The sequence below is a fragment of the Mustela nivalis genome, assembly GCF_964662115.1.
Source record: "Mustela nivalis genome assembly, chromosome: 10".
NCBI lineage: Eukaryota > Metazoa > Chordata > Mammalia > Carnivora > Mustelidae > Mustela > Mustela nivalis.
In genome coordinates, this window is record NC_139029.1 from 30,356,136 (window position 1) to 30,374,556 (window position 18,421).

The following is an 18,421-nucleotide window of genomic DNA, read 5'->3' on the forward strand; positions in this document are numbered from 1 at the left end:
CAGGCCGCTGGGCAGGGGCAGACTCAGGCTCAGTGTTACGGGGTAAGCAGTCCCTTTATCCCCTCACTGGATGTCTGTGACCTTCCTGACAAACTCTGCTTTGCGCCAGAGGGAAACAACTCTCGAACTTCAAGTTAAGAATGTTGAGGCGAATCCGAAGAGGAGGGAAGAGTGGGATGTCCACTTTGTGGCCTCATGTGGCCACAATCCCTGAAACCACATCAAGGATGGATGTCTGCGAGAATTGCCCTGGGAGGCCAGCCGAGGAGCAGAGTGCTGGGGCAGAGGTGGGGACTGAGCTCAGACCTCGTGTGGGAGGGGTCAGGAGGGCAAACTCTGGAGCTTGGGGGAGAAGTGGTGTGGACGCTGCCTCTGCCATTTGGGCCCCATGGCACTCCCGCCTGTCTTGAGCCCACACCTGGCCTATAGGCATCTGCCTGTTGATCCCCACCGACCTCTGCCAGGGCCTAGTCCCGGCCACCCACAGGTGTCTTGGGCCTGGTGTCTTGGGCCTGGTGTCTTGGGCCTAGTGTCTTTACACTGGGACTTGTCAGCTGTGGGCTCCTGGAAGCACCCTCAGTGGCTTTCATGTTGCAGGCGGGGCATAAATGGAGTTGTGACCCTTGGTGGTCATGGTCCCTGGACTGTAGGTTTCCAGCTGTGGAGCTTCCCTGATTAATGGGGTGACGGGGGTGTCAGGGTAAGGAGGCTGCAAAAAGGTGAGGGATGGTGAGGGGGGGGGGTGTCTGGGCTTGCCAAGGCAGGAAGGTTCTCCAAGTTTTTAGTTTTGGTTGTGGGGAGGAGGCGGGGGCCACCTTCCAGCTCTTCCTGAGGAGGGATGGTGGCATCAGTATGAGGACAGACACCATGTCCACCTGGACCATCAGAGCCACAGCCTGCAGAGATCGCCGGTGGCACTTAAGTAGAGCCGGGATTCTTCTGTCATCTCCTCCAGCATGCGGGCTTCCTCTTCCTGATGTTTCTCAGCACTGGAGTCAATGTCCTCTCCTTGTCACAGTACTGGGGGTGGGGCATGTGAAGCTGGTGCCGGGGGGTGTCTGTCCCCCAATCCCAGACGCCTTCCCATTTTGTGGGGGGCTGGACTGTGGGGGTTCACAGAGTGGTCTCCCCTGTGCCGCAGCTGGTGTTCTCGGGCCTGCCAGAGGCCCCTTCAGCTTCTCTGGATGACTGTGGGTCACTATGAGAAGGCTTGGCTATGGGAAATAATTTCAAAAGTTTTTTTCCCCACTCCCCCTCCCGAGAAGACATTCAGTTCTGACCCCAGGAGTCAGGGCAGTAAGAGTGAAGGGGTAACAAATCCTTTCCCCTCCTACAGAATCTGACATTTGGTTATCTTTCTAGTTCTGTTCCCTTGGAAAACAGATGAAAGTGGAATGTCAAGTGTTTCAAGGCAATGTTGCTTGTGGTGAGGATGAACCTGAGCTGTGAATCATCGGGCCTAGGAACACAGCTTAAAAGCCACAGCTCTGGGCCTCCTTAGTGCGCAGGCTCCATGGGGCGTGGCCCTTGTAGGGACCAGGAAGCGACGCCTACGGAGTCATCACGCCTACGAACCAGGGAGTTATTTCTCCCTCAGGACGTGCTGCTGCGAAGCCAAGGTGAAGCCCACGGCTCCCAGATATGTCCCATCCCCTTGCACCCGAGCTGTCCCATGGATGGCGGTGGGTTCTGCAGCGATTACCCCACCGAAGAGGGGGGCTGCTTCATGCTGTCCACTGGGCAGGGGTTTCTGTCTGACAGCCGTCAAGGTGAATGCCACCCCCGGGGTAGCCTGCGGAAGTCTTGAGTCTGAGTGGCCAGCAGGATCTGGGAGCAGGCACCCTGGGGGGTGTTGCAGGCACCCCGGATTAGCTACGGAGTTGGGGGCCAAGTACCTCAACTCTCTCCCAGCTTTAGTTTTCCCACTTGCAAAGGGCAGGGTGAGGCTGGCCTGAGAAAATGCACATAAACAACTCTGCACAAGCAAGCTGGCGAACTGTATGCTCTTGGCGACGAGGGCGTGGCTGAGGGGGATGCTGGCGGCTCCCCAGGTACAGCCCTGCTGCGGGTCTGGCCGCCCCTGTGTGCTGGTCCTTCAGGCCCCGCGTGCTGTCTCTTGGGTAAGGATCACATCCAGAGCTTTATTGTCAGGGTTCCGTAAGGCCCTCTTTGGGAGTCCTGTGAATGATCGGCACAGCCCATCACAGCCCAGTGTCCGGGAATCTGTGGAGAACGGAGCCCTGCTCTGGTTGGGCAGCCCTGACCCAGACCACATCACAAGCGCTGTGGTGAGAACCTCACAGGGGCCATGTGCAAAGGACGTTATCCCTTAGTCACCATGGTGGCAGCAGCCATGGGAGAGCTGGTGGGACGCTCAGAAGTCTCTTCATCTGAAACCCTCTGAGCCACATGGGCCCAAAGATGGGAAGTGACCCACCCAAAGCCTCACCATAAATAGTCTGACTAGAACTTCCACCTTGGCCTTGGTGTCAGAGCACTTGGCTTCAAACGCCTGCTCTCATGCTTTCTGTGAGCTGACTTTACATGTCCTCATCCATCAAATGGGTTTGCTGTGAAGATTTAAAGAGCTGATTCTAATACCTGTGGAGTAGTTCACGGGGCCCACAGTGACATGAGAGTGCCCGTTATTAGAGATTTTCCTGCACGCCGCTGCTGTCCCCATACCTCCCCCAGCAGAGACGAGTCTGGGGACCCTGGCCTGGCATGTCTGGCTCCAGGTAGGCACAAGCTGGGCAAACCTGTGTCTCTCCTCATCCCACGACGACGGTGATGAGGATGAACCCAGCCATGGTGGCTCTTGAGGCTGCTGACCCAAAATCTGCTTCCTGGCTCGGGCTTCACGCAGCTTCCGCGCTCCCTGTCTCGCACCAGAGCGCTTCCCCCTGAGGGCAGAGAACAGACTCCACACCGCCTTCCCAGTGGGCATCTGGCAGCCAGCCTGCTTTTTAGGGTTTGCTGGAATCAGAAGAACCCCTGGGGATCACCCAGTCTACATGCCTCCTTTAAGGATGAGGAAAAGGGGAGTGATTTGCCACTGGAGGTTCAGTGCTCTGTTGACTGATTCAAACCACACTGGCATCTAAATTGGTTTTTATTTATAAACAAATTGACATAAAAGAAGTCCAGATGGCAGCGGGGGCAGCTGTGCTGCTGACTTGCTTATAAAGGAAGCATTTGGACAGGTGAGGGTACAACCAGATTCCAGCCTGCAAACCCTTTCCTCCCATCCACCTTATAGCCTGTGTGGCCGAGAATCATGGGGCCTAACCTTCTTCGGCAGCAGTTCAGGACCAGGCAAGGAGCTGTGGTAGAGGGCAGTGTGGAATAGGGGACTCCCATTCCCACAGATGAGGCCCAGGGCAGCAAAAAGCCCAGCGGAAGAAGAAGGGAACGTGACAGGAACTCTGTCCTCCCTATGCTGAGTGATATGGTCAAGGCTTGAAGGATATGTCCACCCCACAGAGAAAGTGCCTTCGGGCGATGTCCTTGTAAAGGGCCTACACGTCTCTGGGACCAGGGCGGCACAGACTCTCTCCTCCCGAAACCCAGTGTCTGGAGAGAGAGAGCAGTATGTACTGGGGGGCTTGCCCTAGTGCTAGAAACAATAAATTTAAACAATAAGAAAAGATCTTTTTTTAAAAAAGGTAGAGGTTTGCACCGCGAGTTTGGAGTCTGGAGCTCTTGTGAGGAGGTGGCAGGCGCTGGGGGGCAGTGGGGTGCAGCACCGGGCCCAGCAGGTGGCTGGGGGCCTGGGCCCAAGTGTCAGTTCAGGGCCCTATCCTCTGAGGCCTCAGGGGTCAGCCCCTTCTTCCATCACCTGAAAGGTGTTCAGTCTAAACGCCCAGTGAGAGGCCAACCAGGCTTGAGAAATAAATACGGAGAGACCTCAGAGGCGAGGCTGGGCTGAGGGGAAGAGCAGCGCCAGCCCCGGGCCACACACTCTCCCCTCCTCAGTCCTTCATGGAAGGACGTATCATGGCAGGGAGGGGGAGCAGCGGTGGCTCACACAGCCTCCGGAGTCCTGAGGCGACCCTGAAGTCCACGGAGGCGCTAGCTGGGGGCTGCTTGGCTCCCTGTTCCAGGGATAATGCTGACCCCCTCTGGCGGACCCCACAGGTGTCCAGGCTGCATCTCCCAGTTCAGAACTTGCCCTGCTTCAGCCGGTCAATGTGGAAGGAGAGCTTGAGAGCGGGCCCCAGCTTCAGCCCCATGTACTTCATCATCATGTCGCTGCGCAGCAGGAGCAGGGCCTTGCCGTCGATCTCCTGGGGGGGCAGGGAGGGCCGTCAGAGGCCTGGCTGGTCCAGCCAGCAAGTTCTGCACCACTAAAGCCGACCCACTCCCCACAGCTTCTGTGGCCCCCGCCCCTCCCACCCCCACACCTACTACCGAGCCCAGCAGGGGCTCCTTCCCAGGGCTCCTCTGCTTTCCTGTCCCTGCTGCCTGATGCTGCGGCTCCACCCTCCAACCGCTGAGGTCCGGCTCCCCTCCATCTCTTCCAGTAAGCCCCCCGACCCCTGGCCCTCATCAACTGTTACTCTGTGAGTTGTCTTCCTCCCTGAGTGGCCAGGGCCCCTCTGTGTGAGCTAGGCTCAGAGCAGATGTGAGATCTTTAGGCTTGACCCAAGAGCACCCTCAAACTACCAGCATGAAAGACTGAAATGATCCTTGAAAGGCAGCCTGAGCACCCAAAGGGCAGAACAGTACCAAGTACTAGGGGCTTCAGGGAAATGGGTTTGCATCCCAAATCAGGAGTATGGTCACTGCAGGGGTCGGAAGAAGTGCCTGGTCACCCAGCCAAACGGTCACTTAAAGAGATGCTGGAGGTTCACAGAAGAGCAAGGACAAGATGGGGGCTGACGTGGCTGGAAAGTGGGAGCCTCCTGGCCGGAGACTCTAAGTTGGGCTGAGACCCCTGATTCTCAGGCCAAGGCAGGCCAATGGGAGAACAAGCGCTTCTAGGAAAAGAGGAGAGTCCTTCCCCTGGGCCTGAGCCCACTGGCCATGCACCCAGCAGGCATGTGTCTAAGTCAGGCCTATACTACAGGAGTGGGCTGAATTTGGCGCCCAATGTGGGCTTCTTGAGACCCAAGATTCTGTTTTCAGGGTGTGTCCTGTGCTCAGTTTAAAGGGACCTCTAAGAGTTTACAAGCTGTGGAAGCAAGACTCCCAGTGGACACAGGGGAGGTCAGGCAGGGGCACCTACGTGTTTGCGAAAGAGGTCAGCGTGGGGTCCAAGCTGAGGGTCGGCTTCCCGCACGAACTGCATCACGTCCTCCACTGTCCATGAGGAGGGGTCCCGGCCAGTCAGTCGAGAGGCATCCCGGCTTTCCAGGTAGCGGTCGGAGCCTGCAGGACAGGAGGGAACCTGCCATAACGGGTGGGGACTGGTTTGTCAGGCCTACCACTCTCCTTGGCATGTCCCCATGGCCCTAGGGGGAGGCTGACGGCACTGCTGGGGCAGAGCAGAGAACTGGCGGTGGCTGAGGGAGGGAAGCGTTCTTCCTTCCACAGAGGGATGCGGGTCTGAGACTGTTCTGAAGGCAAATCTTTGTTCTTTAGGAGTAGATCTGATTCTGGAGAGGGTCAGAAGGAATTTTACAGTAAGGCTGTGGTTCTGCCTGGACCTGAGTCAGCAGTAACAATGAGTAAGGGGATGTCATGGGTTCAGTGGGGACCTGGGGGGTAAGGCTGCTTTTGCCTTGGCCCTGGGGACCACTTCTGGAGAGACTTTGGGAGATGGGCAAGATTAGAGCCAAATCCTTGGGGTCGAGGGAGAAAAGAAGCGGTGGATGATACCCTGTGTCTCATCCAAGGCCTGGGGAGTAGCTAACCTTGGAACAGCCCGAAAATGCACAGAGGTAGAAAACAGTTTTTCCTGGGTTGCCAGGAATCTCGGTGTTAATTCAGGGCTTGCCTTAGAGCTTTTATCTCATTCTGGGCTCAAATCCAGTTCCTCCCATTTCCTCTGTGCCATCTGGGCTCTCTGAAATCTGAACTCCTTACCACGCATGGTCTAGAAGGTTCTCCCATCATCCGGCCTTTTCTACCTTTGACCGCATCTTAATCCCCCATCCCCATCCCCTTCTCGCCATGCTCCAGACACACTAGCTTTCTTTCTGCTCTGTGAATAAGCTATGCCTTATTCTTTGACCTTCAATCTCCTCTGTTCTTTCCCCAGGGCTTTGTATATCTGATTCCTTCTCAATATTTATCTCAAATATCAATTCCTCAGAAACTTTCACTGACCTCCGAGTAAAAGTACTCCATTCCCCACAGAGCTACTCTCAGTCTAATTACTCTCCCCTTTACCCAGCACATACCACTATCTAAAATAATTTCATGCATTTATGTTTATTGTATGTATTCTCCTATTTTCTGTCCTGCTATTTCCTTGTGATACCATGGTTTTTAATAAGAAACATACATATGTAGTCTTTGTCCTGTGTCTGGCACAGAGCTCCCCAAATTCTTGGAATTTCCTAAATGGTGAGAGAAATAAAGGGGTCTTTTGTATTTGTAACAAGCCCTTTTCAGCCACACCTGAGTATGTTCAGGAGGTGACTTCTGGAAAGCCCCTAAGGATGGGGGCTGGTTGCCAATCTTCCTGGGAAGGAGAGTCGTCAATGACTTCATCAATTGTGCCTGTGTAATGAAGGTTCCGTTAAAATAAAAACAAAACAAAAAAGCAGAAGGATGGGGTTTGGAGAGCACCCGCTGGTGAGCACTCAGAGGTGTGAGGGCGTGGCATCCCAGACATGGTATGGAAGCCCGTGCCCCCTCCCACAGGCCTTGCTCTGGGCAGCTCTTCCACTGGCCGTTCCTGACTTGCATCCTTTCATAAAAAGCTGGTAACCTAGTCAGTACCCATTTTCCTGAGTGCACCCGAGGAGGGGATGGTGGGAACTCCTGCCTGCCAGCTAGTCAGAAGCCCAGGTGACAGACTGTCCCATCGGAAGTGGCATGGGGTAGGGGGTAGGCTGGTGGGATATGATGCTGTCTCCAGATGGGTTCAGGATGGAGTTAAGCTGTCAGCTCCCCAGGGGTTGTGGCACAACTGCTGGGTGTGTGGAGACACCAACTGTCCGGTGTCGGGGTGAGGTCCTGTTGAGTAGCTGGAGAGGGCAGGCTGCTCCTTCAGTCCCCAACATGCAAAGGATGCCTGGTCTGCCATGGTAGGTGTTCCAACAGGTTTGCTCACTAAGTGGAGGGTCACACACCTAATAGCTACTTGTGCACTTTGCTGTCTCCCTGGCCGGACTACGTCTGCCTTGAGGCAGGGACCTTGCCTTGCTCCTGTCTGTATGCTCCCCACTCAGGAGATGCCCAGGTGCACAGCTGAGGGTGAGCGGAACCACACCTACAAAAGCAGCAGCGTGTACTCTTCAACTGTCTCTTGCAAAGGCTAAAATTCTCCTCCATTTCCCTTCACTCTGGGTCCCAGCTCTAAAGGTCGAAGCACGCTTGCCTTGGCCCAGCCCTGCTCCCTGGGGAAGTGACTCCAGCACATTACGTTTCAGGCTCAGAGCTGGCACCAACAGATGGGGGGGTGGTAGATGCTGGAACAAGCAGGGTGCTTACAGCCACAGAAATTCTGATGGCTTTTTAGGGGCAGTGGTGACAGGAAGTGGGAGAGGGCTCTGTGAGCCAGCCACTTCTCCAGGCCCTAACCGTCCACCGTGACGTGCCCAGAGAAAGCAGCGGCAGGGATGGTGGGAAGCAGAGAGAATATACACTCTTGGGTGTGTCTCGGCCTATCTCAGACACTTCCTCCATTCAGGGGAGCTATGACTCAAACACACGCACCATGATGTTTTATATATCTGTATCTGTGTATCTATTATGTATCTAAATCTATGTATACAGATCTATGTAGATGTATAAATATAAATGTATACATATTTATATATAAATATATATTAAAAATAAAAATAAAATATTATAAAATTATAAAAAATAAAATATAAAAATAAGAATATATACATTTATACATATTTATACACAAATATTTAATGAGTTAGTCAGCCTCCTTCTGTTAGAGCACACCCTCTAGGAGGGCAGGTGGCGGGTTGGGAGAGACATCTCTGAGATGGGGACCCTTGAGCAAAGACCCTGAGGCAGGAGAGTGGGCAGGAGGCCGGCAGGCCAGAGGGAGCGAAGGAAGAGAGAGGGGTACGGGATAATATCTGAGAGGGTGGGTGTGGGGGGGCATGGTGGCGGGTCACAGAGGACCCCGTGTACCACTGAAAAACCACTGACTTCCTGTGCAGTGGGTCGTGGAGCAGTGGGCAGGAGTGACTTGGACCAGCTTACAAGGGAAGAAAGCACACTCAGTCCGTGCTGGAAATAGACACAGACTCTGGGCAAGGGCAGAAGGGAGACCAGTCGGCCTCTCTCTCTGTCCAAACAAGAGACAGCTGTGGCCCACCCCAGGTGGCAGCAGTGAGTGTGGGGAAGGGGGTCTGGCATGTGAACATTATAAGGAAACCCTCCCACTGGCAGCTTGTTTGCCCCTTAAAATAGCCCTTGAAGTTAATAATACATTATATGTTTATAAAAAAATAAAAATAAATAGCCCTTGGAGGAGGCAGCATCATCTTCACTTTAGAGATGAGGGAACTGAGGCCCAGAGAAGTGAAGTGACTTTCCCAAGACCACACAGCTAGGAAGATGATAAATCAGTGCCCCAAGTCTGGCTTTTCCTATCCTGGTTTCTGCACGGTCTGCACTGGGACTCTCCCTCATGCCGGATGAGTGCAGCTGGTGGTTGCTCCTCAAGGAAGGCAAGGGTCTCAGTCTGAGAGTGACGAAGACAGGAGCGGCACGGCTAAGGCAGGAGGCCAGACTCACCAACTGGTGCCTACTCATCCTCCATGAATGAAAGAGAATCGGACAGACTCAACAGCTGAATGCTTTGAGAGAACACTTCCAGCACCAAACAGAAAGAACCTTTCGTAGCCTTATGAGGTTCTTCAGGATCAAAAGAGATCTAGACCATGACCTGGCCAACAGACTCCCATATTGCAGAGGGACAGCAGAAGTGCCCTGAGGGCAATAGTGGTTCTGAGGCCAGTGCCCCACAAGGCAGTGGTCAAGAGGCAGACCTAACAAGAGAGGACAGTAATGTCCTCACATGGGATTGATTCAGCTTCCCAAATGATCTCACATCCCTGCTTCCAACTGAGCCTTGTCATGCTCCTGTGAAAACACCAGGCCACTGTCACCACGTCCCTAGTACACAAGGGGAAGGTGTGGGCCTGAGAGGTGAGAGGACTCTCAAGACTCGAGGCAGGGAATCAACTCACAGCTCTGCCTGGACTGCAGAGCTCCCCACGCCCCCTGCCGCCTTGCTGGGGTGAGGCCTGGGAGGGGTAACCCGGCCTCTTCCCACCCTCTCCTCCTGCTCAGTGTCTCTGAAAATTGTCTCCTGAGACCACCTCTCTCCATTGCAGGCCTTGTCAAAGGAATCTTCTTACCCTTCCATAGCCTGGGGCAGGGGGAGGCCACAGCATGGGTGCAGAGGTGGCATCTTCCTGTCTCTCCAAGGCTGCTTTTAGGCCATTCTCCTATGAAAGCTCATGTTCTTCAGAAGCCAGATGAGTCCCCAGCCGTCTGCTCTTCCTGATCACTGCGCCTACAGATCTCTAGGCTTTTACCCCTTGTTAAATGAAGACCGTTTGGTACGTTGGTCACTGCCTTGAGCTCCAGCCAGGTCCCATCATCACCCTGAGAGGCACGCACCAGTCAGCCACCTTGCCTCCAGTGACCTTTACCTCCACTCTCCTTCAAATACCTCCTGCCAAGGCCACTGTCTGTTTCTTGTCATCATTTGGAACAAATCCACTTCAGACATTTAAACATCCCTTTCTCTGGCCCCAACCTCCCATCTGGGCACCGGCCCTGAACGTCAGTCCATGAAACCCATCACTGCCCAGAGAGGTTTAGCACATCAGACTGACTTGCAGTCTCCCCCATCCTTCAGCCTTGCCCCAGAGGCGCTCCTAGCCCAGCCTGCCCAGCTCCAGTGCCCATGACCTAAACAGCTGTCCCCGCAGCTCCATTGCTCTTTCCCATGCTCCCCCACCCTGGCCCTCTTGCCCATCTAGCTCAACAGAAAACTTTAATACTCAGTCTTTTCTCACCCCACATCTAGGTTCCCAAGAACCAGAGAAGAAAACCACATCTCTTACAAAATGGCAAACTAGTCTGCAAACATAGCTGGGCTTCGGAGTTTCCCGCAGACCATTCCCTTCTTCTCACTCCACTCCCCCATCTTCTCTGGACCAGTCCACTCTGCAAGCACCCCTAAGCTCTTCCCTACATGGCCCTCTCTCCTTTCACTCACGGCCACCATCAGTCTTCCCTCCGGTCTCAGAGAACACGGCTTCTGACTGACCCATCTCTCTATGCCCTTGATCCCTAAGCCTTCCACCACAGCCACACCTCACTCTCTCCTCTATCTGGTAGGCTTCATTTCTCCTTGGAAGACTCAACTTGTCTGCTGATAAACACGCCCAGTGTGCTCCTTCTCTTGAAGACCTCCTTTGGAAGGTCACTAGTTTTCTTTTTCTCAAACCCTCCCTCATACCCCACTGTGCAATCTGTCCTCATCGCCTTCCACCATCACTGAAGCTGCTCCCATTGGGGTCGTCAGTCACCCACTCATCACCACATCCCAAGGACAGCTGACAGTCCTCGTCTCACCAAATCTCTGTTGTGCTGCTCTCTCCTTAAAATACTCTCTCTAATCCTGGCCACTACAATATCAGATTCTGTTTCTCCTCACATTTGACTACTCCTTGGTCTCCTTCTGGGATCCTCTTCCTATTCCCACTTCCTGAACTTTGCTGGTCCCCAGGACGCCATCTTTGGTCAATTGTTCTTTTCCTTCCTTCCCCCTACAGCCTCAACTACCATCTATATGCTGATGACTTCCCGGTGTTTATCTTCAGCTCAGCCTTCTTCCCTGAGAATCAGCCCTGCAGAGCCAGTGCCTGCTGGAGATCACCTAGATGGCCCATGGTCTCCTTGCCTTCTTTCTCTTCTAAGATTGGTTCCCTCTCTCAGTGAATGGCACTACCATCTCCCCGCCACCCCATCTAGAACCTGAGGAGATATTCCTGCTCCCTTCTTTCTCACGATCCTCAAATCTGATTAAATCTACCTGGTGAATCGTTTTTTAATTGCTTCACTCTTCTACAAACCTTCTACCACTGTCCCAACCCAGGCTTTCACCTGTTCTGGTCTGGCCCACTCTACACCTCCTAACTGGTCTCTCTGGGCTGTCCTTCCTCAGATGCATCCTCAATGCAGACGTCAGGTAGCTACTCAAAACACATACCTGCTTAGGTCTCACCTCTAATCAAAACCTTTCAGCAGCTTCACATTGCCTGTAGGATCCACTCCAAACTCTACCATGGCATTTGGGTCCTCTGTGAAGTAGCCCTGACCTTTCCAGGCTTTTCTGTTTGATGTCCCACCATGGCATTATGCTCAGCAATGGGACAAAGCGTGGAGTTCCATGCAGACCATCTGTACCAGTTCTTACCTGTGCTCTCGTTCCTGCAGCGTGCTCTTCCTGGACAGCTCTCCCTCCCCGACTACCCTGGACACCACTCACATGGCCAAGCTTTTAAATCGCAGGCAGGGTGTCAGTTTCTCAAGGAAGCTTCCCCTGGAGCCCCAGCTTGGGTTAGGCGTTCCTTCTTGCCACCTTTTCCTAGCACCCAAGGCATATCTCTGTACTCAAGCCGATGGTTACAATTATGTGTGAAAGTGTTTCTCTCTCCCGTAAGACTGAGCTCCTTGAGGACAAGAACTGATTGATTTTTGCTACCCGTGCCAAAGGCAGGTGGTGTTCAAATCAATGGCTAATAAAGAATGGGTGTGTCCTTCCCTGCTCATTTGGCTCTAGGCCTTTGGCTCTCAGCTTCCATTATTCTCAAGCCAATCCCAGAGTTTCAGTTGCCTTCTGGGTACCTAGCCAGGCACAAATGTAAGTCTAGAGGCCAGCCCAACTCCCATTCCCAGGCTGGGGCAAGCAGAGCTCACTGAGGAAGGAGGGAAGGAGGGAAGGAGGGTGGGAGGGTGGGAGATCCCAGGTAAGCTTACCCCTGGAGCAGAGCCGGCGCACAGCTGAGGCAGTACCCAGTGGGAGGCCGCAGGATGGAACCAAAGGCCGGTACCCATGGGTTCGAAGGTTTTGGGAGCTGCTGACAAGGTTGGTGGGATTCAACGTAGAGTCCATTGAATCTGAGTGTGGCTCCAAAGACCGGGTCAGACTCTTCCCCAGGACAAAGCTCTCACCTGGAAAACAGGAAAACCAGAGTTAGAGCAGGAACTAGCCTGGAACGACTTCCACGGCAGTGGCCTCCCAGATACCTGTCTGGATGGAGCGAGAGACAGCTGGACAGAGCCCTCGGCTATGTCTCAGGAGGCCTGTACATTAGTCATGGTTCTGGCTCTCACTAGGTGGCCTTGGTCAAGGCCAGTGCCACTCTCTGGGCTTGGGTCTCCTTAGAGACTCTTCCTTTCAGACTAGATGGTCTTTGTGGAGTTTCTTCTGGTCTGGATGTCTTATGCTTTTTCTGGATAAGGCGAACCTTAAAACAAATAGAACTATTTTAGGAAAAGGCCACCTCCCTATATACAAGATGCCAGCGCAGGGGACAGGGGCACTGGAGAAGAGATAAACTTACTTGCATGAGGGCACTATAGAAGATGACCCTCTCAGCCAGCAGGACATTTCAGAAATGCACTTCAATGCCTGACTAAAGGCCAGTCAGTGAAGGGTCTGCTCTTATGTTCTCTCCCTCCTTTGGTATTTGCCTCATTCAAGAGAAATGCCCCAAGGAAGCCGGGCTCATACAGTGGTGAGAGCGGGGCCGTGGAGACCAGCACCAGGCAGCCCCTAATACAGTGCTCCAGAATCTAAAGCAGGCTCCCTCTCGTGGCTGGGCTCTACCCACATCGGGTCAGTTCTTCAGCCCTGGTCACAGTGTCTCTGCCTGTGGAGGGTTTCTTGGGGCCTGGGCCACGCCAGTATGCTTTGTGGTTTTTCTTAGAGGCCGGCTGTTTAGGTCATGCTTGGGACTCACTGCGGTCAAGTGATCCATCACTATGGTCAAGGACATTGTCTGGCACACAGTAAGACCTCTATGGCAAGATGGCTTAGGATTTTAGGACTAGTTTCTAATACTCACCTGAACTTGCCTGGTAACCAAGGGCATAAAGGCAAATCAAGCTAGTCAAGGGCCAGCTACTGGCCCTTCTCTCAGGGAGTGGGCCTGAAGGGAAGTGAAGCCCTTCCCCAGGAATGGTTCTGAAGGGAGAATTCTGGGCACCTGAACCACAGCCCACCCCTTTTTGCAGATGAGCTTTCAGATTCCTGTTTTCCAGGAAAGATGATCACAGCAGCATCCCACATTTGAGACAGGAACAGGCACTCAAGTCAGCAGACAGGAGGCCTGTGTTCTAGGCCTGGGCTCTTTCACTAGTATTTGGTCCCAGGCAAGTTGTCTGTTTTCTCAGCACCAGCTTCCTCATCTGTAAAATAGGGGGAAAATCATGCTCTGTTCTACTGAAAAATCAAATGAGAAGACGGATTTACCAAGGTGGGGAGCTGTCATTTGATTTTTCACTCAGAGTTAGAGGGCAAACCCAAGTCCTCTGCAATAGCTCAAGGAAAAGCTGAGATCTAGTTTGTGTGTGTGCTGGCAGGGCGACCTTACCTTTCTAGAACTCGTTTTACCTGGCAAACACTGGGGATAGTACCGCTCACCTCACCTGAGGTTACAGATGTGAAGAATCACAATAGTACCGGGGCTCCCCGGCTGCTGATGCAAGTCAGCCTGTCTTGCTCTCAGCAATGCTAGGAAAGGCAGCTGAGACCTGGAGTCTGAGTGGAGGGGCCTGGCAATCAGGACGGGTGGTGCCCGGACTGGCAATGTCATCACATCTCTCCCACAGAGATGCAGCATCATGCCCACTGCTCTGGCAGGTCCCAGTGCCCTTAAGGCCGATGAGACGAGGGCCCAGCTGCCTCAGTGAGACAAGGGCAGTGGAGGAGACTGCAGTGCCTTCATGCTGTACTCCATGGTGCCCTGAGGGCCTCCGCAGGGAAGGCAAGTGAGTAATGCTCTGGGCCTCATCCCAGCTGCTAGCACAAGAGCTCTGGTTTTAACTTTTATGCCCCAGAGTTTTCATATAATCTTACCTTTGCAACAAGGAGTTCTGCTGCTAAAACAAAAGAAACTTGGCAGGGGTCAGAACTTAGGGCTAAAAGACTTGAGTTCTATTTCTGGCATGACTGTTGGTCAGTGATCACTGCCTTTTTTCTGGGATTCAGACTGGCTATCTATAACAAGATGCTTAACTTCACATTTATTAAACATCAATTTAAATGAAATTTGCTGTGGATGTGCTAGACATATGAGAAGAGTCAGCATGAGAGGGAGCTCATTCCTTCACTGAACACATGTTCATGTACTAGCTGCTATGCTAGGGAGGGGTACACAGAAGGAGACAGGTAAGGACCTTTCCTTATGTACTGATTTTCAGTGAGAAGCAGATTTTTCTCTATCACCTTGCAAGGCTACCTTAAAAACAAGAGTTCCCAGGGGAGGATGGCAAAACTGGTGGGGAGAAGTCTAGAAATTATGCAAAGGAGACAGAGCCTGGGAATGTGCAGTCCACAGAAAAGTCAGGGGAGACAAATACCCCAAGGGCAGTCATGGGAAAGGAAGAGAATTGGGCCATAGACTGGGTCTTTTGAAAAACAGAGAGTAAAACACAGGGCAGGAATTAAGAAGACAGATTTTGGCTCAAAAAGGAGGGCATTTTAACTATCAGAAGTGTCCATGAAAACACAATGTCTTAGATGAATACACTGAGATAGATTAAGAGTAGATCAGACAATACAGAAGAAAAGATTAGCTAACTTAAACATAGCTACAGAATTTATCAAAATAAAACAGGAAAAAAAGGCTAATTTTTAAAAAAGATTTTATTTATTTATTTGACAGACAGAGATTACAAGTAGGCAGGGAGGCAGGCAGAGAGAGGAGGAAGCAGGCTCCATGCTGAGCAGAGAGCCTGATGTGGGGCTCGATCCCAGGACACTGGGATCATGACCTGAGCCGAAGGCAGAGGCTTTAACCCACTGAGCCACCCAGGCGCTCCAAGGCTAAATTTTTTTTTAAAAACATTATTACTGTGGGAAAACTTCAAGAAAATTCATATATATTTAATTGGAGTCTCCAAAACAGAGGTAACAGAAAATATACATGGAGAAAGAATAGTAGATATTTTTTCGAATTTGATAAAAACTGTAAACCCACATGTCCAAGAAGCTAAGTGGACTCCAAGCACAACAGGCATGAAGAAAACCTCACCAAAGCATAGCATAATCAAATTGCTAAAAACCAATAATAAACAGAAGACCTTAAAAGCACCCGTGGGGTGGGGGTGGGGGACCCACGTAATCAAAGAGAAGAATGGCAGCAGACTTCTCATCAGAGACAATGCAAACCAGAAAACAATGGGGGGGGTGACATCTTTTAAAGAAAGTGCTGAACAACAAAAAAGTCAATCCTAAACTCAGCAAAAGTATCTTTCAAAAGCAAAGGTTAAAAAAGACTTTTTCAGAGACACAAAAGCTGAAAGACTTTGTGTCCAGTAGAGCCAAAAAAAGGAGAAATGTGAAGGGAAGTCCTTCAGGCAGGAAGAGGATCTGAAACTCTGCCTCTACACTGAAAACATGAAGAGTACCAGAAATGGTAACTATGAAAGTGTAAATTTAAAAAAAAATCTTTTATATTGAGAATGTTTTTTCTTGTATGTTAAAAAAAAGTCTTTAAAAGATAATTAATTACCTATTGGGGCACGTGGGTGACTTAGTTAGTTAGGTGACTGACTCTTGATTTCAGTTTGGGTTGTGGTCTTAGGGTCGTGAGATCGAGCCCTACACTGGGGTTCTCTCTCCCTCTTCTCCTGCCCCCTCCCTACCTCTCTCCTTCCCCACTCAAAAGTTAATTATCTATTTAAAGTAAAATAATAACAATGTAGAATGGGTTTTACAAAATGTGGAACAGTAAAATGTACAGTGACAACAGTACAAAGGTCAGGAGGTGGATAGTGAAAGTACACTGGTTAAGATTCTTACACAAATATGTAAAGAGATAGGATTATGGCTTTAAGGTAGGTTGTGATATGTAAAAAATGTATAATATAAACTAAAGCAATCACTAAAATAAAGGAGTTATAGCTTATAAGCCAGCAAGGAAATAGAACAAAATCATAAAAAAACTGGATTAATCCATAGGAAGGCAGAAAAAAAGAGAACAGAGGAAAGATAGAACAAATCTCTCCACCAAAAGCTTTTGTCTTTGTTCTCTGAGTTGCTGAAAGTATAGGTCTGGTTCCTTCATTTATATAATTACACTGTTACATTTACATAATTTTGATTATGAAAGACAAGGTCAGGGAAAGCTGAGACCAAAGGGAATGCAATTATTATACAGGATAAATTAATTTGGAGTTATCTGCTGGTAGCTCGGAAAGGAGGAGGTATAGGATGAAAGGGATAGAGAACAGAGGAGAAAATGCCCTGAACCCAGAGTGCGTCCCAGAAATGGCGGCAGGCTGAGGTCCAAGGTGAAAGAGGCGGGTAAGATATATCCTGTAACAGCTTATAAGCATTAACACAAAGGTCTTTTTTTTTTTTTTAAGAGAGAGATTGGGAGAGCGAGAGAGCGTGCACAAGTTGGAGCGGGGAGAGGGAGAGTCTTAAGCAGACTCCCCGCTGAGCGTAGAGCCTGAAGCCGGGCTGGATCCCATGACCCGGGATCATGACTTGAGCCGAAATCAAAGTGAACAGTTTGACCAACTGAGGTGCACAGGCACCCCACTGACAAATATTAAGACAAAACAAAAACGTTAAAATGCTTGCTGTTCTTTGTGGTAATTCCTCCCCCCGCCCAAACTTCAGTATAAGTTTATCACAGTCAATAGCCTTGTATTCATTTCTCCTTAGGGAAATGAAGGCCGGGAACCAGATCAAATGTTTGGGGTAAAGCAGCTGAGGGAGAGATGGTCAGCTAGGAGAGTGGTCAGGGAAAGAGGGAATAAGAACAGAGTCAGAGCAGGAAACCTAGTCTGAATTATATGGGGTGGGAGTTCATTTTGTTATTGAGATGTGGATACTGAAGGAAAGGATTATCCCCAAATCTAAGAGGACTCACAGAGTCCCACACAAACCTCCAGCTGGTCTCCCTGCCTACTGGGTCGCTCCACACCCATCCATTCTCCTGCACGGGACCCCGAGCCACCTCTCGGAAGCACAGGCCTGGCTGTGGCCCTTCCCTGGGTTCTCACTGCTCAGTGATACAAAGCCACTAATGTGGTCAGTTAGCTTTGCCCACTGGGCTGCTGCTTGCACTGTAGCCCCGACTCCCACGAGCCTCCAGTTCTTCTGACCCGGGGCGTGCTCCCTTTTGTCCCTCTCAGTCTCACAGGCTATTCAGTCAGCTGGTGCATTCTTCATCACACCCCTCCCTCCATCGCCTTGGAGCATCTTCACCTGGTTATCCTGCTCCTTCAGGTCCAAGACTTTCTTCTGGAAAGTCTTCCCTGACATCTGGTTTGAACTTTTGAACTCTGAACTCGTCCTGTGAAAGTATGTATCACCACAAATGAGCTGTTTGCTTATTTGCTCCTCTTCTCCACCAGGCTGTAAAGTCTGCATGGAAGGACCTGGACTCCTAGTTTACTATGGGACCCTCTGTGCGTAAACCAGAGCTTGGTGTCATGCAGCCAATCAATTCTGGGTTAACTGACTGACTGAATAAAGGACTGAATACAGGTACAATTAATTATGAACATTTGTGTCATCTTAGAACTCTGACCATTCTACCAGGAAACCCGGCATGGGGATGAGGGGGCATCCTAACAGATCTCACTGTTATTTGGATTTAATCATGTGAATTTTAGGATTTGGGCGGGAGAACCACTTTATAAGCCCAGAAGACCAGGCTGGCAACCAGAACCACAGGGCTGCGGAACTTACTGCCATGGGCTGAATGGACCGGTTCCTCCGGCAGAGAGGAATGTGGGCAGGCCCCAGGCAGCAGACCTGGAGGGGCGTGCTGGGTGGTCAGTTACAGCCGAGAGAAGAGTCCCTGGGACCAGCAAAATGAGCTGTCTCCCTCTCCCGCTGTCAGTTCTGAGGGCTGGAAGGAGCACACTCTCACCCAACCCTCAGGGGCCTCTCAGCTGACACGGCCCTGCGGGGAGCTCTGAAGAAGCGACCCTAATCTGACACTGTGTCCCCCAGGAACACCACCAGACCTCTTCTTTCACCCTGCTCATCGTCCCTCCTGGCTCACAGCACATGCACGGCACC

General features: G+C 51.4%; 1 protein-coding gene across 11 annotated transcripts in view; it reads right to left on the reverse strand.

Annotated features, from left to right (window-relative positions):
* Positions 1-3,094: 3,094 nt before the first annotated feature.
* SCMH1 (Scm polycomb group protein homolog 1) overlaps positions 3,095-18,421 on the reverse strand; it is a 170,412-nt gene continuing 155,085 nt past the window's right edge. For 9 of the 11 annotated variants that reach the window (XM_082687115.1, XM_082687114.1, XM_082687113.1 and 6 more), the window contains 3 exons: positions 12,133-12,327; positions 5,228-5,370; positions 3,095-4,286 (listed from right to left, as the gene is read on the reverse strand). In XM_082687115.1, coding sequence (XP_082543241.1) covers positions 4,161-4,286; positions 5,228-5,370; positions 12,133-12,327 — 464 coding nt within the window. In that variant the 3' untranslated portion in view covers positions 3,095-4,160. Of the gene's footprint in view, positions 4,287-5,227; positions 5,390-12,132; positions 12,328-12,407; positions 12,624-18,421 lie in introns of those variants that run through there. The other 2 variants (XM_082687116.1, XM_082687111.1) reach the window with 2 other exon arrangements.